At 40.2% G+C, this 25,320-nt stretch overlaps 3 protein-coding genes across 3 annotated transcripts in view; 1 reads left to right on the top strand and 2 right to left on the bottom strand.

Moving 5' to 3' along the window:
- Nucleotides 1-9,509, bottom strand: part of LOC136260879 (uncharacterized) — an 18,969-nt gene extending 9,460 nt beyond the window's left edge. Inside the window, exons 1-8 of the mRNA XM_066054779.1 lie at nt 8,686-9,509; nt 6,780-7,032; nt 5,450-5,600; nt 3,536-4,821; nt 2,956-3,321; nt 1,636-1,859; nt 505-1,509; nt 398-448 (exon numbers count right to left, since the gene is read on the bottom strand). Of these exons, the coding sequence (XP_065910851.1) occupies nt 398-448; nt 505-1,509; nt 1,636-1,859; nt 2,956-3,321; nt 3,536-4,821; nt 5,450-5,600; nt 6,780-7,032; nt 8,686-9,363 (4,014 nt within the window). The 5' untranslated portion in view covers nt 9,364-9,509. The remainder of the gene's footprint in view (nt 1-397; nt 449-504; nt 1,510-1,635; nt 1,860-2,955; nt 3,322-3,535; nt 4,822-5,449; nt 5,601-6,779; nt 7,033-8,685) is intronic.
- Nucleotides 9,510-9,683: 174 nt separating this feature from the next.
- On the top strand, nt 9,684-25,201 carry LOC136260882 (protein transport protein Sec31A-like). The gene is made up of 27 exons (XM_066054784.1): nt 9,684-9,801; nt 11,759-11,967; nt 12,568-12,690; nt 14,850-14,931; nt 15,088-15,222; nt 16,440-16,541; nt 17,209-17,295; nt 17,342-17,397; nt 17,485-17,596; nt 18,488-18,643; nt 18,694-18,825; nt 18,879-19,091; nt 19,315-19,389; nt 19,437-19,517; nt 20,397-20,454; nt 20,513-20,581; nt 21,062-21,109; nt 21,157-21,239; nt 21,287-21,382; nt 21,437-21,563; nt 21,610-21,715; nt 21,761-21,977; nt 23,654-24,106; nt 24,158-24,307; nt 24,356-24,463; nt 24,780-24,894; nt 24,954-25,201. Exons 2-27 carry the CDS (start codon nt 11,765-11,767, stop codon nt 25,088-25,090), a joined length of 3,324 nt encoding a protein of 1,107 aa, XP_065910856.1. The 5' UTR covers nt 9,684-9,801; nt 11,759-11,764; the 3' UTR covers nt 25,091-25,201.
- LOC136260881 (uncharacterized) overlaps nt 24,990-25,320 on the bottom strand; it is a 44,953-nt gene continuing 44,622 nt past the window's right edge. Inside the window, exon 26 of the mRNA XM_066054783.1 lies at nt 24,990-25,301. Coding sequence (XP_065910855.1) covers nt 25,255-25,301 — 47 coding nt within the window. The 3' untranslated portion in view covers nt 24,990-25,254. The remainder of the gene's footprint in view (nt 25,302-25,320) is intronic.

Below are 25,320 nucleotides of genomic sequence, written 5' to 3'. Positions count from 1 at the left end.
CAATTAGGAGACAGTGGATTGGTTGTAGCATTCAGTGTCAATATTATTTTGGACATTGTACTGCAGTGAAACGTGACACCTTGGGACCAACCACAAGTGTCCTGATGACTATCTAGGTGTCGTCCTGATTTTCCAGGGCAGTTTACATACAGTGGAACCTGTTTATCAGGACTTGAAAATGAGGAGGACTCCTGTACAATCTGGACACTGTACTTTAGGATCATTACCAAGTGTCCTGTGTCCTCATTTTCAAGTGTCCTGATTAACAAGTTCCAATATATGTATGTCATATAACACATGACTTTACATATGTCATAAAATACATGACTTTTTTACAGGTAAACTCAACTACAGGTATATATACTTTAATAGACCATGAACAGAAAAGAAATTGTACCTGGGAAAAGTCCATTAGTTTGTTAAATAGTTTTAGAGCACTTTTCTGTTCCTATAACAAAAGCATACAATTATACACTTACACACATACAATGATGTGCATCTTACAGCACTGGTCTTGGGTGTGGATTTAGCAGCTGAAGCAGTTGAATTAGTTCTCTTTGAAGCAGTGATCATATCATGTAACTTCTTGAGGTCATTAAATGCACTACTTATGGTGCCTCTACTGCTGGGCCTGCTGCCATTATCATCATGAACACTGTCTGTATCATCTCCTCCATCTTCACTGTCTGATGTTTCTGTGTTACGGCTCTGTGGTTTACTGCCTGCAAGACGGAGGAAAATACGACTAGAATTTGGTGCAGATGAAGTGCCAAAAAAAGGTCCCCCATCATTAGTGTGACTGGATGTACCAACAAGAGTATTATCAAGCTCCACCTGGGCTGCACGCATCTGATGCACATCAGAGAAGTACACTAAACCTGTTCCGCCAATCCTGGTGAAGATTCCACTAAAAGGATGTGTGTTAATTGGTCTGTGACGTTGTGCTGCTCTGCCACGGTTCCTTCTAACATTAGCAGCTGCTAGTAGCGGTGCTGCCTCAGGCAGTACTACTGTGTCACCAGGACCCCTTAGGGGTGGCGATGACATGCGTCGAGGAGGTTTGGAGCCATCATAACCAACATCATCATCTTGCTCACTATCATCATCTTCTGAATCAGAGTACTCATTACCGATTGTCTCTGGTGTCACCTCCGCACGATACACCGAGGGATACTGTGACTGAAAGTGCTTTAACAATTGCTGGGCTGTAAATGCTGACGGTAAGCCTGATACAGCTAAACACATCTGCTGTGAGTCATACACTCCCCTTGCTAGACTGGAAAATAAAGCATGAAGAGGAGTCATTCCTTTGTTACAAGGTGTCAAGATGGCTTGCTCAAAGAAATCCACTGGATGCTGTGGTCTGGTGTCTGCCTCTCCCATTGGATCATCAGTGTTGCTGACAAGTGATGACGTCACATGTTCTATGATCCTAAGGGCAGCGTTGTAGTTGTGTTTGACGATGGAGTGAAGAAATGGGGTGCATCCATATTGGTTCCTACAGCATAACTGTGGGGAGGAGAGAATACATATAGAATATTAGAAATTACATGTACAGGTCTGTATGTTGTAAATTATAACATGCTTCAGACCAATGTAACACACAAACATGCACACACACTATTATGTACATACCAAATAATTGATAGTAGATCTAACACTAGTACTAGAATCATTTAATAAAATATCTAATATTTCCATCTGCCTGTCTGGCACACTAAGTGATCTTCTCAGTGGGTCTCTACAAGCTGGAGTAGGCGTGGCTCCTTTGCAGTGCAGATCATTATATCTCAACTCCTCCAAACTGTGATCTCTCATGTTCTCCCTCATCGTGATACATTGGTAACTGTCACCATCAACTGGACAGGATTAAGAAATGTAATGTACATGTGGTACCCTTACTGTACATGTGATACCCTTACTGTACATGTGATACCCTTACTGTACATGTGATACCCTTACTGTACATGTGATACCCTTACTGTACATGTGATACCCTTACTGTACATGTGATACCCTTACTGTACATGTGGTACCCTTACTGTACATGTAGTACCCTTACTGTACATGTGATACCCTTACTGTACATGTGATACCCTTACTGTACATGTGGTACCCTTACTGTACACGTGGTACCCTTACTGTACATGTGGTACCCTTACTGTACATGTGATACCCTTACTGTACATGTGATACCCTTACTGTACATGTGGTACCCTTACTGTACATGTGATACCCTTACTGTACATGTGATACCCTTACTGTACATGTGGTACTACGTACACACAAGTACAAGGAAAAATTAGGAAGTTTAATTAGGGATCATGAAATAAAAAGTAGTGAAACAAGGGAGGTCACCTTGCTATATACATCTGAAGATATACTACTCCCTAATCCAGTTTATACTCATGACTGAATCAGGGATTAAACGTTCACTAGCATACTTCAAGTGCATGTGATCTCCCTTGTTTCCCTAACTGTTTATTTCTTTGATTTCCTAATTGAACATAAAATTCCTAATTTTCAGCTATTTTCAGCCAGCATTACAAAAGAAGAAAACTACGAGAACGTCCTATGCAATCAATCCAGTCACAACGGAAAAAAACTTGGAAGATTGTCGTTCCAAATGTAGGGAAGCCACCATGCAGCGTTACCACAAGTTCACCCTTGCACTGTTGGCAAAGATGAGTGGGACACAAAGGAGGACACTGGTAAATTATCCATGAAGAATGCATTGTACGTACTGCGGTATGCCAAAAGGCATAGTGAAAAAATCAAGTCCATAGCCTAAGTATCTCAACATATTCTTGAAACAGAATGACAATACTCTTCTGCCGGGGGAAGGTTACGACATTAGCAAGCACAAACACTTCTTGTGCCACACATGTGCGACACACGAATATAAATGATACATACAGCCTGTACATGTAGTACACACAACGCATACATACGTACCATCCACACCAGCGAAGTGCGGCTGATCATCAACACTGACATCACCTCCAGTACTTGCAGAACAGCACACATGTAATACAGTGTCATTATTAGTACACCTCTCCAATAGGATGTGTGGATCAGTAGTAGCATCCCGGGATAATTGCTTGTGATCATGTAACCCTGATTGGTGATCATGTGATCCTTGTTGATCATGTGATGCTAGTGGAGATGCCTCAGGGCTTAGTTTTATTTTCTTACCAATACCAGGTTTGCCAGCAAGTCCCTTGCCTTTGCCAGTAGATGTGTTGAGATGGTTCAGTATGGACTGGACATGTGACACATTCCCCTCTAGTATGGCTGGTATTATCTGCTGTAGTCTGGGAACTGTGGAAGGAATGAGGTGATCATAATTAACGTGGCTGTATACAGAAAAGGGCCACTAATGGTATGAGAAAATGTGGCCTTCATAACGAGGTGACTAAGGTAAGCACTTATGAACTGTTGCAGAGTTTGATCCCATGCAACTACATTTGTATACAACAAGGAAGGGTTTATATGGACATAACCAATACATGGTTGCTCTATGATAGCCACTCACCTATAGCCACCACTAAACTATTGTAGTCATTGGTTACAGCTCTGTGGCTGATAACGATGGATGACATAGGTTGACTAATCTCATCACCATGGTTACCAGTAGTGGGATTAGCACACGGTGATAGTCGTGATCCCCCACACAATAAGGACACAAATCCATGAGTGTTTTTGACCAACAGCAGCTGAGAATCAGCAAACAATGCTAATTCTGGTTGGAACACATTATTTCTACATAGCTCATTATCACTATAATTAGTTTCTGCTGAAAGTTTCCGTTTCATCCCCACAGTGGGTTTAGGATAGAAATCATTGGTGAATTCACTCATGGCTTCAACATCTATTGTGACTAATCCAGCTTCAATGGAATTAACAGCTTCTTCATCTAGTGTGCACTTATTGGGGTAATTGGCACTGTTACCCGTAGCAACATAAGATGTCCCCCTAACAAGACCTGTTGTCATGGTAGCTGGGAACACAAGGAAGACCTTATGGTCTGATGTCCGCTCCACCAACAACACAAGTCCCTCCTTACTAGCGTGAATACTGATTGGTTGAAATCCTGTTACTATGGAGTCCATTTGAGTGTCCGCTATGGTAACAGCGTCAGCAGGTTTCCACTGACAACCACCATCCAGTAAACACAATGGTTTATGTTGCACCACTCCAGCAATGTGTTTGGTGAATGTATTGTGTTTACTTGAGCTGTCACCACTTGAATGGGTATTATTTGAAGATGAAGAAGCAAAGTTATCTTCAGGTAAAGTTGGACCACTTTCAGTTTTGGAGTTGTTCGAAGACACTATTTCTAGCTCAGACAACTTTAATATCTTCACTGAAGCATTATCAGTGCCATTGGTGTCCAGTTTCACTACAGCTTGTTGTTGGTCTATGGCTATCACTTCTCCCATGTTTGGCGTCGGGTTGTCCAGAAACACAACCTGAGAACGACTCCATACCTCTATTCTATCTGACTGAGGCTTTGACGTTGGAACATCAAAGGAATCAGACAGCTTTGAACTTGCTGTTTCATCTTTACAATGACCCACCCTAACCTTAACTGACACCTTGGGATCAAGCAGTGATTGTTCATCAATATCTACAGTGTAGCCAATCCTGGGGCCTTGTGTAGTTGATGACTGGAGCACTGGCATCTTGACGCCATAGTTGGGACCACTCTTTACACTAACACGACACCCAATAGTCATCTTCTTCTGCTTCTCCTTGTTCATGTTAACTGGGGACTGAGCTAGTCCCTTTGATGTGGAGATATCTTGAGGAGACAGGCCCCTAATAGCAATATGCAACTTGATAATAACAGCTAGACAGTAATCTAAGCAACTGCTGCCAGATGTACATGACTACTCTACAATATACTAAATACAAGCACACACCCAGATTGTGCTGCAGTGTGTACACACGTACACACACACGCACGTACACACATCACAATTAATTCAATTTTTCCATTCCCAAGTAGCACAAGTCTATATGAGGACATTGACGACCTAATCCTTGATGATCTGTTCATGGACACTGATTTACTTTCCACTACAACCCCCATGATGGAGGAAGCTCAAACCAATCCCCATCGATCCACCAAGGAGCAACTCTCCCTTAACCACTGCATTTCTCCAATAGAGGCAGGCAAACACTGCCTCAGGGCTCTTACTGATCTAAAGATCCCTATCATCCACCCTAGGTTAGAGGCCACCAAACCCCTTACACAACTGCCAGATGTTTGTATATGACTACAATATGCTAAATGCTAAACACAAGCACACACCCAGATTGTGCCGCAGTGTGCACACACATACACACACACACACACACACACACACACACACACACACACACACACACACACACACACACACACACAAAGACATACTACACACAATCATACAAAACTACTCACCACCAATACACCTTCCCAGCAGTAGTGACCACACCAGTATAAAAGTCAGACACAGTTAAACTTTTAATGATTTCAGCTGGTCCCAGCAACTGCTGAACAGGATGTGTCAATAGTGTCACCAGTGATGGAGTAGACCCAGCACTACCGGCAGCTGAGGGAGAACATGTCCATAATCATACCTGACCATGTGCAATGTGTCACTGTACATAGGTTGTGCATGTGCACTACTCGTGTACCGTATATGACCGTATAGAAGCCCGGGCGTTTATTTCCTATAAATCATATTTGACCTGGCGTTTAAACGAGACCGGCATTAATTTGGACCCGGGTGTTTATTTCTTACTAGCCACTCATTGAGAATGACAGGTGCCAGTACAAGTACCTACAAAATACGAAATCCATAGCCCATCACATACATAAAACCATTTGGACTCCTCTGCTGGGTGAAACATTGGAAGTCGGGCGGAAAGGTGACAATGACCATGATAAATACGCTATGGCCATCACCAGAAGAGAAGGTATAGTCGAACAAGGCAAGACATCATAAGACTGGTGACGAGACATTACTGTATAGTTAGCAGCTGACATGAGTTTAGAACCCCGGCATTTATATCAGTGTATGTCATTAGCACCCCAGCGTTTAAATGAGTCCCAACGTTTATTATGACAGTCCCCTAGCTCTACCTGGCGTATATTTGAGCCCCTGTGTGTATTTGAACCCGGCTTTAATATGGTCATATACGGTACCTTAAAGGCCAACCACATGTAGGAAATTCCACTGTATATTTATACCAATACTTGGTCTTTAGCTACAAATATGTATTTTGATAAGATTTTACTTGGCAAAATGCCTACAGTGGAACTATCATACAAGCAATGATGTAATTAGATATTAGATATAGCAATACTTCACCAAATTAAATTTGTAATGGTCAAGACCCACTGTAGCAGCAGCCAGATGTACTGTATGTATCAAATGTACCTACAGGTGTATACATGTATACAGTACTAGAATTGAGTTTGTCATCACTCATTTCCTTATGTTGGACAAATACATATCAATAGAAAACTCACAATATTGCCTGTAAAAAATCGAGCTAAACATTTTTATGGACTAGATGTGTAAAGACCACAGGATACTTCTAGGTATTTGTCCCGTTTCACTTTAGCTCAAAGATTTTCGCTTAGGCTCCTAGGCTATGAGTAAACACCTCAAACAGGCTCTGCCTTCTGTGTACACCTTAACTGGTAAAGTAGATAATAATACTAACAGTTCCTGTTATTAGGTTACACTTTGTGTGCTTGTGTCATAATGTCTTATGTCACTCACTTTGTAACAGACGATCATGAAATGTTGCCATTTTGTTGTTCCTTGTTACCATGGTAGCTCGTACATCACTAGATGCCAACTGTACAATATGTTCACCAGTTAGCCCCAGCTCCTTGATTAGAGGGTGTGGTGTTGCTATAGTTACACCCTGTTCACATGACCAGCTGTAAAGTTGCCCTGCAGACCGATCTACCAATAAGATCTCCGAGTGCATCACTGCCATGGCAACAAACCCACCACTGGTACCAGTATCCTATAACAAGATCACAAACATGTCAACAGTTTGTGGTGTTCTAAGTATTGGTTGTTAATTAATTTGCTACAAATCATTCACAGCTTTTTTGTTGTTGTGAAGGTATGTTGTACTTCATGCATAACTTAGCTCAGTTGCTGTACAGTGTGTGTGTGTGTGTGTGTGTGTGTGTGTGTGTGTGTGTGTGTGTGTGTGTGTGTGTGTGTGTGTGTGTGTGTGTGTGTGTGTGTGTGTGTGTGTGTGTGTGTGTGTGTGTGTACAAGTGATTGTATACATAACTGAAGCCACTCTAGCTCATTGTTTACTATACATGAACACTGACTGGCTTCAGCACTACACACCAAACAGTACCTGCTGGTTACATTGACAACATTTGTTTACTAACGTTGTGATAAACTACACACACTGATAAAAGAACTGGCAATAATCTTCATTAGGCTAGCACAATGAGGTGTACAATTGGATTGATCAAGACATTATCTATTCAACTGGTGCAACCAACTAGGACTGGAGAACAATGCAAAGACGAGCTAAGTATAGATATGATAAATTGCTTTTTTCTCCACCCACATTAAAAAAATTCTGGCTACACCTTCTTCCCTACCATCATTTTGTTGTTTGGTTGAACAGCTTGCAGATTGAGCCACAGTGAGTAGGCAGCCTTCTCTCTTAGACTCGTGGGGTCACTCCTGGTAGCTGCTACGTGTTTGCCTTCCAGTGTTTAATTGATAAAGCAGTAACTTGGTTATCACTTCTAGCTATATCTCTGTTATAATTACAAAAATCTATTTCCAAAAACAATTGTTTATTCTAAAATATTTCCAGTATGTATGTATGTATGTATGTATGTATGTATGTATGTATGTGTGTGTTACACTGATGATATTAACATAATGGGACTTGTTCAACAAAGAAGTGAAAGAAGCGACAATTTGTTGTAACTTTTACAAGTATGGATGGGTCTTGTCTTATAATTGATTACTGACATCCGCAGCAGTGATCAAATCATGTAACATCCGTGAGTATAGGCTTGATCATAACCACAAGACGTTGAGTGTGCATCATGCTAACCACTATACATCACGCTACGCCCTACGCTACACGATTCGAACAGAGATTCAAACGTCAGTATCAAGGCATTTACTAATTGAATACTGGTACAGACATTTCAGACAAGTTGGCACTTACACTAATTGATAACATTATTTCAGGAAGGAAAAGGTCCGGATTACAATTAGAGCTCGGCGGTATTGAAATTTGAATACACGGTATTAGTAACAGGAAAATATCGTGGTATATCGGTATATAGTTAACTTGTCATTGTAACAATTACATCATTTCTTGGGCCTAGTATGAAGCGGTATCATCCCAAAAACCAAAAAATATACAGTTCAGTACAAGTAAGCATGTGTTGTAATGTGACAACCTCAAGCTTTTGTTTAGGGTGTATCTGCTAAACCATCAACAAATTGGATAATTAAACACCAAAGGCTGGGTTAAAAGCAATCCTATGCCATTTCGATATATCGGTTATCAAACGCTGTCACGATATGATAAATGGTTATGATAATTTATCACAATAAACGGTATTACCGATATATTGCAGAGCACTAATTACAATGCTATAATACTCTCTACTAATAGCATACTAACCTGTTCAGTTGGTAATAGCCATTCTAGGGAATCAAACTTCGGCATGGACAACTTACTGGTAGACTTTGGTGTCCTCTTATTCCTGTTATGATCCACCAAGGAATTAGGATACTGCCTCTGTCTCAATAAAGAAGAGGAATCTATTGCTGCTAACTCCATCTCATCTTCAACTGGAGAAGGAAACAAATGTATCGATGATGGAGGAGGAGTAATGCTTCTGTTACTAGGTAGGCTGATGGGATCATAAAATGACGGAGGTAGCACATGATCTACTCTCACTGCATGACTGTAATCTCGGTCCATGGGTGTCACCAGGCTCCAGGAAGGTCTCTCAGAGTTGTATTGTTGCTGTAGGATACGAGCATATTCCATGTCACTAGTAACTTGAAATGACTGCCCTCCAGCATGATGGTAAGCACTTGATTCTGTGACGTCGTCATTACCAGCACAACGTAGTCTACACACTCTCCCATCTTTTAATAACAACACGACATATGTGGAGTTTATTGCCACTTGTGCCACGGACTCCGCTTCAACTCCGGGTACCAATTGGACACCAGTAACCTTTTTGCTGTTTTCTATCTTCTTTAGTTTCTTGAGAAGTCTCTGCTTCACTTTATCACCGCTGTCTGATTTCTTATATTTCACGCACACCACTTTTACCCCGCCACCTTCCATTTTCTCCGGCCAAGAAGCAACACGTACTTTTAAATATACTGCTTAATTAATCCAAAAATCAAGATGAAGAAATTTTAGTACCGTCTGCGGATGGCTGATTTTTCCCGAAACGTACCGCGCATCTAGCTACAATGAAGCATGCGAATAAATTTTGAGGCGCGTTATTCGTAAAATCTGCTACTGCCAATTCAACAATAAATCTCGCTCTTACAACTTCTGTAGTTTCAGTATTACATTTAAAATTTGTTTCACTGCTTAGTGGTGCCGCAATGGCAACTTGAATAGTAAAACAAAACATTATTAATCACGTGACAGCACGTGCAACCACGTATCCCATGTGTCGCACTCTTTGGCTTTGTTCTTTTATTTAGTGGAGCGAGTGGTTCCCACAACGTATCGCGATATTATCTGATTGTTAGCTTATTAACTAGTTTAAGGGTAAGTGAAGTGTATTTGTGATTCTACCAAGTAAAATGTTCGTTGTATGAAAGTGATTGTGATGTGCTAATCAACTTCTTCATATAGGATGTGGTATTAAATTGAACAATAGATGAAGTTGGGGAGGGGTATGATTCAGTTGAGTTTGACCATAGTATAGGTATATAACACAACATGGGCACACACACTACACTACATACGCACCAGGAGTTCATAATATGTGACCAGATTTTACAAATTGTGCATTAGGCAGAATCAAATTAACACCATCCTACAACTATTTTTGACACTCAGAACTACTCGAGGCTAGTTTTAATGGATGTCTTACTGGGTGGTGTGGAGAGCTTGAATGCCAGTTTCAGGTCTTTTGAAGGGTCTGACTTGGCAAAAATCAGTGGTTTGCTGGTGGATGGCCTGATAATGATGGCCAGATAATGATGGCCAAACAAGCAGAGTTGGGAGTAATGCGTTAGGCCCTTATTTGGTGATTATTAGTTTCTCATCCACTGCCCACATCCTTCTTAGGCCACTGCATGGTAAGCCATTATTTACTCTGCGCATACTCAGAAGAACGTGTGATACCAAACCATCATAATTTGCATTGAAACATGATGATGTTTTTAAAACTAACACTACAGTGTACTATGCATTGCCGTTTTCCTTGGTAAATTACTGCATTGGATTCTGTTTTTCAACAGTCAACTGAAATCCTGCTTTGATTAAGTCAATAGAGCATGATTGCAGCTAAAAACCAATGCAAATTTGTGTGAGGAAAGAAAGATGATTTGGACAAGGTCTGTACATTATTATAATGGCCTAATGGTAATGCCCTCCTGATGCGCATAAAAATTAGAAAGACTGGATGAGAAATTAATAATCACCAAAATAGGGACCTTACATAATATTATTACTTTTGTGGTAACTAAGTAATATAACGAAATACGCTATAAAAACAGGTAATATAACTCAAGTTACTTTACTTACAAATGTAACGCATTACCTAAGTAATATAGTTACTGTAACGAATCTTATAGTATGTCGATAAGTAAAAAGTTACTAATCTCGTTAGTGGTCCACTGAATAACGCCTAGCCACAACGAAGTAATGAAGCCTACTGAATGAAGCTTATTCACCAGTTTCTTACTTAGAATCAAGATTTGCACTTTGCCCAACAACGCAATCATGTCACGTGATAAGGTGGTAGTTCCACACGTGGCAGCCTAGGGCTGTGGACACAAAGTAATAATAATGTGTAATATTATTATTATAGTTACTTTATTTTATGGGTAATATGTAACTGTAACTAAATAGTTCAGTTGCAAGTAATGTGTAACTAGATACTTTAAAAGTAACTGTCCCAACACTGCAAACGAGTATTCTGATGATTTTGCTGCATATTAGCCACTAAGAAGCCAGCTCAGCCCTGTACTTTTGTGTCTGGACTCCAATCGTCCATTTTGAAGTTTATCTCTTGCCCACACCCCACCCTTCTCCCCTTTGTGAGCACTCGTGATACTACTTCGCTCATATAACTGCTCAGATTTTCTGCTTATTTGGTGGGAAACTCTACAAGCAGCTACAAGTACTGGAAGTGGTCTGACAGGTAGTAGATTGATGCACTTCTTGTGTAATTTCGTATGCGTGCTTGCTAACCTTAGCGACTTGAAATCTTTAAAACCATTTATATTTGGAACATTTCTCTAAAATTCAGTCACATATTTGTATTGCAAACTCTTTCTTACATGCACACATGTACTGGAGTATGTGTTGAAGAACCTCCAATAGGTGGTAAACACCAGAGTATTAGTACAGCAATTTCATTTGTGTACTGTGAGCCGAAGGTAAAACAGGTCAGAGCTACCATAGTGACAGAAACAAAATGTTTGTGGTGTTTAAGCACATCTCCTCCACCATAACGTATTGCCATGGTAACCACATATTGGTGTTATCATTTCAGAGTACAATGAAGGTGAAGGAAGTGTCCCAAAGTGGCAACACTGCATGGAGTCCATCCTGCCACTATCCCATCTACCTGGCCACCGGCACTGTTGCTCAGCAACTAGATGCAACGTTCAGCACTAGTGCCAAGTTGGATATACTATCTGTAGACTTCTCTCAACCAGGGATGAGTATGGAGTGTGTGGGCAGTATTGAATCAGAACATCGGTATGAGTGTTGTGTAGTGTAGTGAAGCCTTTTGACCACAATATGGTCTCTATATAGAGGTGGTCTTATTAACGAAGTCAACCTTAGTTAGGTGACTTTAGCATGACACACACACACAAAAGAAAATGTATAGTGGTCTGGCTATGTGAGACTAGTATTTCAAACAAAGAGCAAACTATTTCTTCTTAAAATGTTGATTATAGTTTAATGTGGAAATTACAGTAATACATACTAATTAACATTTACACTTAGCGATCACCCGATCTATTTTAGTGTTTCAGTAGACTGTGGATTAAAATTTTTATTACATTGGTAACTGTTGTTTGTGTTTTTGTCTGTCTGATGCATTCTTATATAAGTTTTGTGTTGTCTTAACTAATGTACATGTTGGGCACCAATTCAGTACAACCTGAAACTTCCAAAAAGTTGCTACGAAATTTTAACTATTGTTGATCTTAACTAATGTGGCCGTCAAGAAAGAAAATTAGATTATGTGTGTTGAGAACGAGTGATCTTGACAATTAACTTAAGTGATCTTGACAATTAACTTAAGTGATCTTGACATTACAATAGTGCCATGTTGTTGTTACTCTTCAACAGGTTTCACAAGTTGGTGTGGAGTGATCATGGTATGAAGGGATCAGGTGATGCCCCTAGTGGCATGTTGATTGGAGGAGCAGACAATGGTAACATCCTAATATGGAATGTGAATAAGATTATCAGGTATGCCATTCCTCATCTACATACAATATAAATATTGGGGGGGGGATCATTTTGACAATTACCATCAGGTAGTATTTGACATGTAAAATATGTAACCATGACTACATGTACAGTAGCAGTATTGTGTGATATATAAAGAACCTTGTGTGGGAGGATCAAAGCAAAAAATGGTTCTATAAAAGTCATATAGAACACAACTCTTCTGTATTGGGCAGTTAGGTATAACCAAGCCCAACAGTGCATTCAGTAGAACCTAAATGAAACACTTATAAAAAGTTGCTACAAATTTTTAGTGGAATTTTTGACTGACTGCCTGCCTGCCTGATTGGCTGACTGCCTGCCTGCCTGCCTGCCTGCCTGCCTGCCTGCCTGCCTGCCTGCCTGCCTGCCTGCCTGCCTGCCTGCCTGCCTGCCTGCCTGCCTGCCTGCCTGCCTGCCTGCCTGCCTGCCTGCCTGCCTGCCTGCCTGCCTGCCTGCCTGCCTGCCTGCCTGCCTGCCTGCCTGCCTGCCTGCCTGCCTGCCTGCCTGCCTGCCTGCCTGCCTGCCTGCCTGCCTGCCTGACTGATGCCTTCAGACAAGCATAACTCAACGGCTAAGACTATGGGCTTGATTTTTCCAGTGTTTGATGTCGCTTCAGCCCTACTGGTGCATTTTGGCATACCACAGTATCTTCGTGGACTTATACCTGTGTCCTCCTTTGTGTCCTGTATATCTTTGCCGAAAGCACAATGTGTCAATTCACAGTAGCGCCGCACAAGGTTTCCCTACATTTGACAGGAATTGTCTCAAGTTTCCGTTGTTTGTAGAGGTCCTTCTCCAAGTGTTTTCTGTAATGTTGTGTAATGGGCTCAACATAGCTGAAAGAAAATGATTTGCAGTGACTACTTCGCTAATTCAGTTATTGATAGTTGGGGTGCGTGTTCAGACAAAATAATAAGCCTGCATGGTGCCCTTCTTCCTCTTCTAATGCAGTAAGCTTGGGTTCACCAGTCATAGTAATCTTACTAAAAGGTAAACAAACAAGTATAAGGAAAAATTTAAGAATTCAAGTTCGGTTAGGGGACTGTAGAAATAAAAAGTAGTGAAACAATGGAGGTTGCCAACACCTGAAGATATACTAGTGGAGTCAAGAAGTGGACATTTAATCCCTAGTTCAGTTGTGGGTGTAGACTGAATCAGGGATTAGATGTTCACTAATATTTCTTCAGGTGTAGGTGACCTTCCTTGTTTCAATACTTTTTATTTCTATGATCCCTGATCGAACTTTAAATTCTTATTTTTCCTTATACCTGTAAATTCTGTGCAAAGCTTCAATCACTAGAGCTGTTTGCCCTAGATGGTTCGTTTTCAATAGTCACAACTACTTTTTTCATCTCTATCAATAATGTAAGCTACCCATACTCCCAAAAATTTGGAGGATTAAAGTGATTGTTGTATTAGAGTAACCGAGTGTTCTAGTTAAGACGACACTGCACCAATCAATGTAATGCCTGACTACCACTAATACGGGCTGAGGGTGGCGAAAGGTCGGGGATGGTGGGGGAATTAATCGCTAAATTTCCCCGACATGGTGGGGATTTGTCTTTACTAAAGAAATTCACTCAGACAGCAAAGGTGTGTGCTTTCAGTTTAGGAAGGAGTGTCTCGGGTGCTAGCTATTACATTCATACTAGAATCCACTCGAACTAACTCATCACTAGACCAACGCCACGTGACCGTGACAAATCCCCTCCTAGCCCCAGTATTCCCGGGATTTGCAAGTTGAGACTTGGTCGGGGTTTGCATCGCTAGTACTTCCCCAGTAGGTGGGGAATTGTAATTTTCAGTGATGCAAATCCCCACCTTAGCCCGTATTAGTGGTAGTCGGGGATTACATTGATAGGTGCATTACATGTAATGATCTAACAGATAATGTCAGACTTTACCATTTGGATATTAGATAGGGTAATTTCACAGCTATAACACAGTATGAGTGCTTGATTTCAAAATCATAATATTTGTGTATTTCTATATACATGAATTCCATTCACAGAAATTCAGTACCATGTGCAGTTGAATTTTTTTAGTTTGTTCAAATATAATCTTCATGTGTAGAGGTGTGTACAATACAGCAGTTGATTCAACTGTTAATTATTATTAATGTATTGTATTGTTTCCAGTGGCAGTAGTGAAGAATCACTGGTATGTCAGACATCACAACATGTTGGTCCAGTGAGGTCAATTGATGTCAACCCTTTCCAGGTAAACTGTCTACTGCAGACAAATTGTTGTAATGTACTGTACATAACATTTACAGAGACACTAAACATGCATTTCTAGTTTTGTCCCGAATTTTCTGACACCTGTCTACAAGACAACACTGAATCATGTATATCAACTAATTGTGTTATACTATAGGGAAATCTGGTAGCCACTGGGGCTAGTGAGTCAGAGATATTTGTGTGGGATTTGAACCATGCCACTAACCCCATGACACCTGGTGCTAAGCAACAACCAATTGAAGACATTACATGTGTGTCATGGAATAGACAGGTGAGGATGTACACAAGTTAGCCTTCTTGGAGGCTAGACATTTACACTGCATTCTAACCTGTGCACAGCATGGCACAGTTAGTGCAGTGTCAATCAATTGGGCTATGCTGAGCCATACCCAGCCCGGCACCACAAGTTGAGGTGGGCTGACATGGTTGTCATGGGATAGGATACAATCAAGAGTTAATAATAGTGCCTCCACTATTATGAACTCTTGATACAATGTGAACGTGATGCTCAACTTTGTTTAATACCGTAAAGTCGGGTTGTTAAGCGCATGCGCTTATAATTTTCGGAGAAAACTTAATGTAAAAATCATACTATCTGTTAGGCGCATACGCCTAGTAAATAATTATGGTGAGTGTAACACGGAATCACTACGTTGTAATAGAGTAGGTACCGGTCACCACGCCAGTATGCAAGGATATTTGACTCCATTTCCAGGTGAATTCCTTCGTGATGAATGAAATTATCGCAATCCAGATGGGTGATTTGCTGTATAAATAGCGAAGGGAGATGTCCAGGAAGACGTATGCGCTTGAGGTTTTCAGTACTTTCAGCTTTTCTTGCTGTTTCTTGCTGTGTGTAGTTTTATCATCGCATTTTGCCATGTGCACTTATCATCCCTGGTTAATTACAAGAAATGTGTATGCGCTTAACAAATAATATACGCTTAACAGACACATGCACTTAACAACCTGACTCTATGGTAATTCGCTTTTGTTGAACCATAGCCGGAATTTTCTACACACTAAAAGATGTGGCTACAACATACCGTGACTCTGTGACAGTTTTGCTATGGTGACATTAGAGAAAAGAGCACTCACATGGTTGGCCATAACGACGTACAGTTTTTTTCAGCTGGTTTTACGGTAGGTCGCTATGCACCAGAATGATCAGAAACTTATAATTTTATTGTGAACTTGTTTTAGCTCATTATTTTGGCAGTGTGGTCCTGAGCTTGTTAAATTAAAGCATTCTCAGATGTCAGGTGATTGCTCTATTAGAGTGTTTGAGTTTTTGTTAGAATATGTTTCAGGGTTAAATGCTCACCTGTTAATCTATAATACGCAGTATATCAACATTTCCACATGATATTACACTATCGTATGTATCATATGCTCACTGCTATTGTTACATGATTATTGCTAAGTAGCTAGTAATTGTGTAATATAATGGAATACACTCAACACATTCAAGGTGTGTTATTGTTTCAGGTTCAACACATTTTAGCCAGCACCTCACCAAGTGGGAGGTCTGTTGTCTGGGACCTGCGGAAGAATGAGCCAATCATAACAGTGTCTGATACCACCTCAATGGTAAAGTGAATGTATTAAATTGGTGCTTACTGTATAATAAGAAAACTTTGGCAGTAAAATAGTTTGGTGAATTTGACGGATAGCATAACAATCGCCAAAGTTTTATCCCCAATTATTTTTAGCAATCACGTGAGCAGATTAACCATGTTGGGTATTGAAGTATTATGACAGGTATCATGTGTATTTTCAAGCGTTCCTCTGTCCCACAAGAGTTCATGAAAATCCAAACATTACTCTCTACATTACTAGAAACAGCGAATGATTCCTACACTTATATGGTAGCTACCACTCTAATGCAACGTTACTACACGCAAGTACAAGCGATTAAGCCAATTAAGGGATGTGGCAGCCATTTTCACCGTGAGTCGTCATCCCTCAATGCGAGGGATAAAACTCGTGATTGAAACGGCTGCCACGATGTTGCATTCAAGTGGTACAGTACGTGGTAGCTAATTGTTTTTTTTTTTCAGGTGTGGTTTGTTTTATTTGCCAAAGTTTTATCATCAATTTTTCAATAGTGGATTTTCGACAAACTTTTTCCACCTAAGTTATTTTACTATATGGAATTGTGGATGGTGGCTTATTGTGGGTAGTGGCTTATTATAAGTAGTAGCGGCTTATTAAAAGTAGTAGGTTATTGATGATACTATTTTATGCTGTTCAATAGTTTCACTCTAAGGCGATAGCGTGGCACCCTGATGTTGCTACTCAGATGATAACTGCTTCAGAAGATGATCGATCACCAATTGTACAGGTTAGTAATCGTCTTGTATTGATCAGATGATAGTTGTGATGTTCAGATGTGGGACTTGAGATTTGCTACTTCTCCAGTGAAAGTGTTTGATAAACACAAGAGGTATTTGCTGTCAGTTGTTAAAACAGTTTCAGTAGTTGTATCGTTTATAGACCCTAAGCATGTCAGGTGTGGTTTGTTTTATTTCAGAGGTATCTTGTCTGTTGCGTGGTGTCCTCAAGACTCAGATCTCTTACTGACTGCTGCTAAAGACAATTGTGTGCTCTGTTGGAATCCTAACTCAACTGAACCTGGAGGAGAAGTGAGTAGTAAATGTTACACTGTGGTGTCCAGGTGACAATGTGAGAAGAATCCCTCGGAACAGAAATGTTTTTTGAAAATAACGCCTTCAAGCTATTGAGTTTTGTTCATTCTCTCTACGTTATGTTCCAGTACATGCATACAAGGGGACATGTTTTGTTTACTGTATTGTATCATATTATGGCCCGGACATATTTATTTCTTTTAAAGCAACTTTTTACCTCGGCCACTAAATGGCTACTATACAGAATTGTGACTAGGATCATTCCAACCAGAATCATGAATTGTGACCAATATATTTTCTGGGTATTCCCATAACTTTTGTATTTGTCTGGTTGTTAACTGACAATGTCAGGAGTGTGGATAGATGACTAATGGATTGGTACCAGTTTCTTTTTTACATAAATTCTTTAATTCTCACTTTTACCTTCTTCTAGCAGTTGATACATATAGTTACTAATAAATTGAGCCATGGAAAATAGAAAGGGTCCTTAACGTGACTTCCATAAAAATTCCAATTATTCAGTAATTAAACACTATGATGGATGTTCTATTCAATTGTTATAATTTAGATATTTCATGTCATGTGTAAAAGCTATGAACAGCACTATTTAAGTTGGAAATTTTAACAGTGTGCATTAATTAGAATGCCACATTTATTTAAAATATGTAATTATCCATCTCTGTAATTTTTATAGAATACATTGATGTATTAGCAATATACTGAAAAAATTTTCAGATACAATTGATAGAATATGAGTAATGATCGATGTATTTTGTAACAGTGAAAATTTTACACTTGTTCAGATAATTAGGGATATTGTAAATTCCCACTTTTCACCCTAAGGTCCCTTTCTATTTTCCATGGCTCAATTATTTTATTCACTATTAGATTGTGTATGAACTACCGTCAACTGCTCAATGGTGTTTTGATGTCCAGTGGTGTCCTCGTAACCCTGATATGATTTCTGTGGCTTCTTTTGATGGTCACATCTGTGTTTACTCCCTGCTAGGGGGTGGAACCCCAGAGCCACCTAAACAAGCTCAGGTGATAGTGTACACACTTATCAGATGTGTCATCACTGGACTATTGTACAGGTGTCCAGTGAAGTTGATCCTAATGATCCATTCTCAGGAATTAGTTTACAGTCTCCACTGGCTCCATCCAATACTGCTCCACTGAAGGCTCCACCAAAATGGCTGAGGAGACCTTGTGCTGCCAACTTTGCTGTAAGATGTACAGCACTCTGTGGAGGAAGATAAATTTATTGTGTCTTGTTTAGTTTGGAGGAAAGTTGGTCCACTTCACAAATACACGAGGGGCTGCTACACCAAAGACAGTTACACTCAGTCAGGTGGTGACGGAGCCAAACTTGTTGGAGAGGTCAAGTTTGTTGGAGGGAGCTCTTGCCAAGGAACAATACATGGAGTTCTGTGAGCACAAAGTACAGTCATCAGAAACTGAAGAAGATAAGAACCTTTGGAGCTTCCTCAAGGTGACTACTATATGTGGTGACAGTACACATACCTTATTTACATATCATGTGATCCACTGGTATTATTTCCTATCAATTATTTTGTACCCATTGTGACCCGTGAGTGAAGTAGTAATAGCTGTAGGTGTAGATGGCCTCCCTTATTTCATTGCATTTTACAAAATTTCTTACACTTGTAAATTGTTGCTAATGCTACATGGTACATATTACAATGATGTAACAGGTCACATTTGAAACAGACAGTAGACAACACTATCTGAAGTTGTTAGGTTATGACTCTACTGACCTATCTAAGAAGGTAAGCTAACAGTGTAACAATGATGTAATATGTAGTGTGTGTTGTAGTTTGCAGGGTTTAGTGCTAGCTCAGTAGTTGGTAGTGTGGATGTGTTACAGTTGTCACAACGTATGGAGCAGCTAGCCTCAGTAAGTACAGTAGTTTCTAGCGATTGGGGTGAGCCTGAGTGATTTAAACATTTTGTAAAACAATTGAGTTGCTAGTTATGACCTGGTTTCTTACTACACTGAGTTTGCTCACAAGTTGTGAAATGAAGTTGACAACCTGAGTCATAGACATTACTAGCCATTGTGTGGCAGTGTGTAATGGTTTCAAACTGGAAGAGATTGATGCTCTCAAAACTGGTGCTACCATGTGGGTTATTGGGTTGGTCCCTAACAGATATTTCACTACCAACGTACTGTAAGCAGTGGTGTAGCTACCATTGAGGCAACTGAGGCAATTGTCTCAGTGAAAGTTAGGAAACTATATTAGGAATGATGGAGGTTAACACCTTTTCACAAAATCTTTGACCAGAAATCATCCTCACATTAACTTCATGGCTCAGTATTGGTTTGGTAGAGTCAAGCCCAAAAGTGTCTCCAGAATAGCCAAAAATGTTTCTTTACTAATTGATATTTGCGGCACACGCTCAGATGAAATATTTAGTCTGGTGCTCATGGGTTCACCAGTCATAATCATGTAGTGGCCATGAATGAATTAGGGATTAGTATATCTGCAGGTATAGATGACCTCCCTTATCCTAATAGAACGTAATGTTTTATATCATATTTGAAGAGAAGTACTGTGACGGAAGATCGAGATACTCTAATAGAGCAGTCACCTATATTCAGCTCTAATAGACTAGTTAGGCTCTAAAATATTCTGGCTACACCCTTGGAGATGTCCCTTTGTGGTAAAAAGCACCAAATCAAGTTAATCAACTTATCACACAAACAGAATTATACTCTCAGGCTTACCCCATGATGTTGTTAGCACCTGTCTGGTAGTTGTTAGTGTTGTCATAGTCACAGGCTGGTAAAGCTGAAACAGATTCACAAACAGCAGAACTATTTGCTGCTGATGGTATGTCACCAGGGAACATGGTTGACATATTTTACCAAACACTTTCCACCATATATAGATGACAAGGAAGGTAGTGGAGAAGTTAGCAATACTTTTGACCAGTTGACAACTTCACAACAACCATCAGGTATGTTGTGTGAGTCTACCTGTCTGTCTGTCTGTGTGTGTACATCTGGTGTGTGTTGTGTGTGTGTGTGTGTGTGTGTGTGTGTGCACGTGTGCGTGTGCACGTGTGTGTGTGTGTGTGTGCACGTGTGTGTGTGTGCACGTGTGTGTGTGTGCACGTGTGTGTGTGTGTGTGTGCACGTGTGTGTGTGTGTGTGTGTGTGTGCACGTGTGTGTGTTTGTGCACGTGTGTGTGTTTGTGCACGTGTGTGTGTGTGTGTGTGCACATGTGTGTGTGTGTGTGTGTGTGTGTGTGTGTGTGTGTGTGTGTGTGTGTGTGTGTGTGTGTGTGTGTGTGTGTGTGCACGTGTGTGTGTGTGTGTGTGTGTGTGTGTGTGTGTGTGTGTGTGTGTGTGTGTGTGTGTGCACGTGTGCGTCTGGTGTATGTACACACAATAAAGTACATGTGTGGTTTTAACATTCCATATATGCGTACAACTAGGTGCCAAGCCTACAACACTACCATCAATGACTATTCATGTTGACAATGGTAAGTATCTATCATGACTCACTGTTTGTTTATGACACTTTACTCAGACATTGATGGTATGATCAGTCAAGCTTTACTGGTTGGTAACTTTGAAGCAGCTGTTGACATCAGTGTAGGAGCTAACAGGATGGTAAGGGTACTATTAACTGTTACAATAACACCATAAAACTGTTGTAGGCTGAAGCTCTAGTGTTAGCAATAGCTGGTGGGAGTGAACTGGTGTCCAAGATGTTACAAGTCTACTTTGAAAAGGAGACCAGTCCCTCATCTAAGGTAACAGTGCTTTGAAGTGTTTGTGTGTCATGTGACCTCCTGACTTCCCTACAGCTGTTGTCAGCCATCGTGAACCGAACCTGGTCAGATTTGGCTCGTCATGGTAACTTGCAGAATTGGAGGGAAATTTTAGCAGTGCTGGTCACATATGCTGGTCCAGAAGATTTTGCCGCTTTATGTGGTAGGAAAATTGTTGTACTGATTGATCTTATATGGTGAATATGTAGACCAGTTGGGTGAGAGAATGGAGACAGAACTTGGTGGACAGTATCAAGATAGTGCCAGTCTGTGTTATATCTGCTCTGGAAATGTGGAGAAGTTCTTGAATGCATGGTATGTATATCCTGTAGTGTGTGTTTGATAGTTGATATTGTTTAGGGAGAAGAGTGCCCCATCAACCACTCCTCTGGCCCTACAAGATTTAGTGGAGAAGGTGATCTTACTGAAGAAGGCAGTTGAGAAGGAGAGGAAACTCTACTCTTCAGCAGAGAGTGGAAATGTTAGCAAGAAGCTTGGAGAGTACAGCAATCTTTTGGCATCTCAGGGTTGTGTTAACACAGCCTTGTCATATCTTAGACAGGATGCTAATGATCAGGTAATGTAAAGGTTCTATGTAGTAGCTGTAAGGGCTTTTCCTGGTATGTATGCCCGACAGCCAAGGGATGCAGTGCCAAGGGCATACAAATCAGGCCAGATGTCCCATGTTACAGATAATATGTAACACTTGCAAGGCTAATAGCCTGAAGCACAGGTGATCAATCTCCCAAGCCAATACAAGTACAACCACTGTATGTATTATATAGACATGCCTAACAGATTCAATTATGGCCCGGTTAACATCTGATACGTTCTGGCTACGTTTGGTTATGATGAACAGACAAATCCTAGAGATATCACAGAGAATTTCAGTTACAAGAGTTTATTGTTTTAATCAGTGATTTATGGAATAATCACAGAGTTTACTAGATGGTGTAGAGTGGTTACTTCGTGTAGAGTGGTAATTTGTATTATCAGTAGTTGAGCTGGAGCGTTTTATTGTGGGTTTTAGTTTACACATTAGGCAAGCCTTAGTGTAGTTGCTAAGTTTAGATTATTTGTCAGTAACTAAACTATATTCTAAGACGAATGATTTGTAAAATGATCGCTTGGGCATGCATGGATGCACATTTCTACCCACTGCACGGGTGGTGTGCCAGCCATTGAGCAGACCACAAAAACATCGCACAAAACAAAAAGGAATAAAAGACAACTAGATAAGTAGATTATAGTCCTAATAATGTATTAACTTACTGTCACGACAGTGAAGGTTTAATGTAATATCAATAAAGCATAGATCCTTTGCATCCAAAATCCAATCCCACAATCAAAAGTTGCTGGTGTGTGTTTAAAATCAATGGCGTAGTAACTATTTGCCCACGCTATTGAAACCGCAATTGATCATCATGCTAGTGTATAAAACAAATGAGGTCAGTGCTCTGTAATTCTTTCACCTATTAGGTGATTGTTCTCTGAGTGGTATACCATGGGATTTTGTTGATATATACACCCTTACCCCTCAGGACTTAGTCTCGTACCCAGACTGCTTTTAACTTCACACAAATACAAAAGGGAAGAAATTTGGGTACGAGACTACTCAGGGTTTGGGTGTATATATCAGTAAAATCCCTCGCAGCCATGATAAAACTATTATGTAATTCAGAGCCAAGTCACTATTGCAAATGTAGCCCTGGCAGCTCCTTTGATCTGAGGTGTGAACGTGTTACATATTAGGGCTAAGTAATATTATTGTTTTAACGATATATCGCGATATTTTGAAAGTATTGATATCGTGATATTTTGTGATTAACTATTGTGATACCACCATGCCTGTACATTATTGTCATTAAAAATCTATTTGATATGCAGTACTTGGCTAAGAATCCTTGTAAGTGATAACCTGGTTACGAGGTGTGAACGCCATAACATAACCCCAAAGCATGTGTTACAGTAATTGTTACTGTAAACAAGAGTAGCTAGTTTGATACTACCTTTAAAGACTTTGTGCAGGAATACTGAGCAATACACTATGTAGCACCAGCTATGATTGACTTATTTGTAAGTATCGTTAACTATTCAGTATCGTGAATAGTGGCTTTAGTATCAATCATGATAGTAAAATGGCAGTATCGTTCAGCCCTATTACATATGCTATGTTGTTGACTACTAGATTATTGTAGACTGACTGTATAACACAGCCTAGTTGTAATGTGTACATATTTTACTGTTTTACAGCAGGAATTGTTGTACCGAGTGTACAATGCTGCAACTACAAAGGATTCTGCAGGAGCTCCACCCACCCCATATGTTGTAGTTGATATTAAAAGTGCACCAGCTCCTCCCACTACTGCTACTACTGTGGTAGCGACAACCACTCAACAACAAACTGCAACATTCAGCTACCCATCAACAAAGCCTGTGTCATCAAACACATTCCAGAACTCCATTTCTAGTGTTAGTAATCCATACCCAGTTCCTGCTTCCCAGTCCAGTTCTACTATACAACCTCCTGTCTCAATCTTCCAGCCATCAACAGAACCCATACCACCATTACAACCAGGAAATCTTAGGAGTGATGTTCCTCCACAAGCCATGGTCACTGCCACACGTCCACCCCCAGTACCACCCACTGGGGGGACACAATCAACTTGGAATGATCCACCAGTGGTGGTGAAGAAGACTACAAAGGTATAAATACAGCTATACTTTACTAGTATCAATGTAAACCTCTATTTATAGAAAACACTTTACTCAGCTCCTCCTCCAATTGCTGCTCCTGTAATGCCAGTTGGGGGTGTGGCTCAGCCCCTCCCTTCAGAACAGACACCCCCAGTAGCTAATGTGGCTCCAGTCAATGTCACTAAACCACCAGTAACACAGACACAACAGGTAACACAATATTATGATACACAGTAAAGTATTGACTGTTGTGTGTAGGTTGAAGCTATTCCAGTACAGAAGCCACCAATCCCACAGGAACACATGTGGTTGGTACAGGGATTGGATGGAATGGTTGATCGGTGTAAGACAGCTGCTACCAGTAGTGTAAGTGTTCTGTAGACATAGAAGATTTCATAGAAGATTTGTGATCTGGTGGTTGTGTTGTTATTTGCATGTGAAATTACGTATAGGATACTGTATAATGATGCTTTTTCAAGGGAGGAAATTTTCATAAGTTTTGTGGATTGGTGGCCATAGCTGTCCACAAAAAATTTCCCTCAAAATTTGCAGATCAAAACAGCATTGTTTGAGTATTATAAGCACCTTGAAAATGTTACCTTTTGACTACTCCAGCCATTATAGTGTTGTGTTATGTGTACATGTCATGATATAGTGTAGTTGTGTCTTCACATTATAACAGGCTATGAGAAGGAAGTTGGATGATTGTTCAAAGAAGTTCTCTATCTTGTATGACCTTCTGAGGGAGGACAAGTTATCTCCACAAGTCCTACAAGGATTATATCAGATTGGTCAAGGTGTGTAGTGTTCACCTAGTGACATTTGTACTGATAGTTCCTATACCTCACCACTACAGATATTCAAGTACTAAATTATTATGGAGCTCTGGAGAAGTATAATGTGATCGTATCAAGTAGTAATTTTTCTGAAGTCAGCTCCTTCCTTCCTGGAGTGAAGTCACTACTTCAGCTGGGGATGCAGCTACGAGTTTAACAGTACAAAATGATTCCAACTAGGAACTGATTAGGAGAATTATTTTCTAGTTATTGTAAATTGCCATAATATTATTTATTGTATTCAAAAATGAATTATACACTACAACAACATGTTGTATGGGATAAAATATACACTGTTGAAGAAACTACAAGTAAACAAACTTAAGAGGTTTCTGGTTTTCTCCTATCACTGACTGGTACATTAATTTCTGAAGCAATAACAATGTC

This window comes from Dysidea avara, chromosome 7, assembly GCF_963678975.1.
Source record: "Dysidea avara chromosome 7, odDysAvar1.4, whole genome shotgun sequence".
Lineage (NCBI taxonomy): Eukaryota > Metazoa > Porifera > Demospongiae > Dictyoceratida > Dysideidae > Dysidea > Dysidea avara.
Note: the sequence above shows the minus strand (reverse complement) of the source record. Positions and strands in the feature narration are given on the sequence as shown.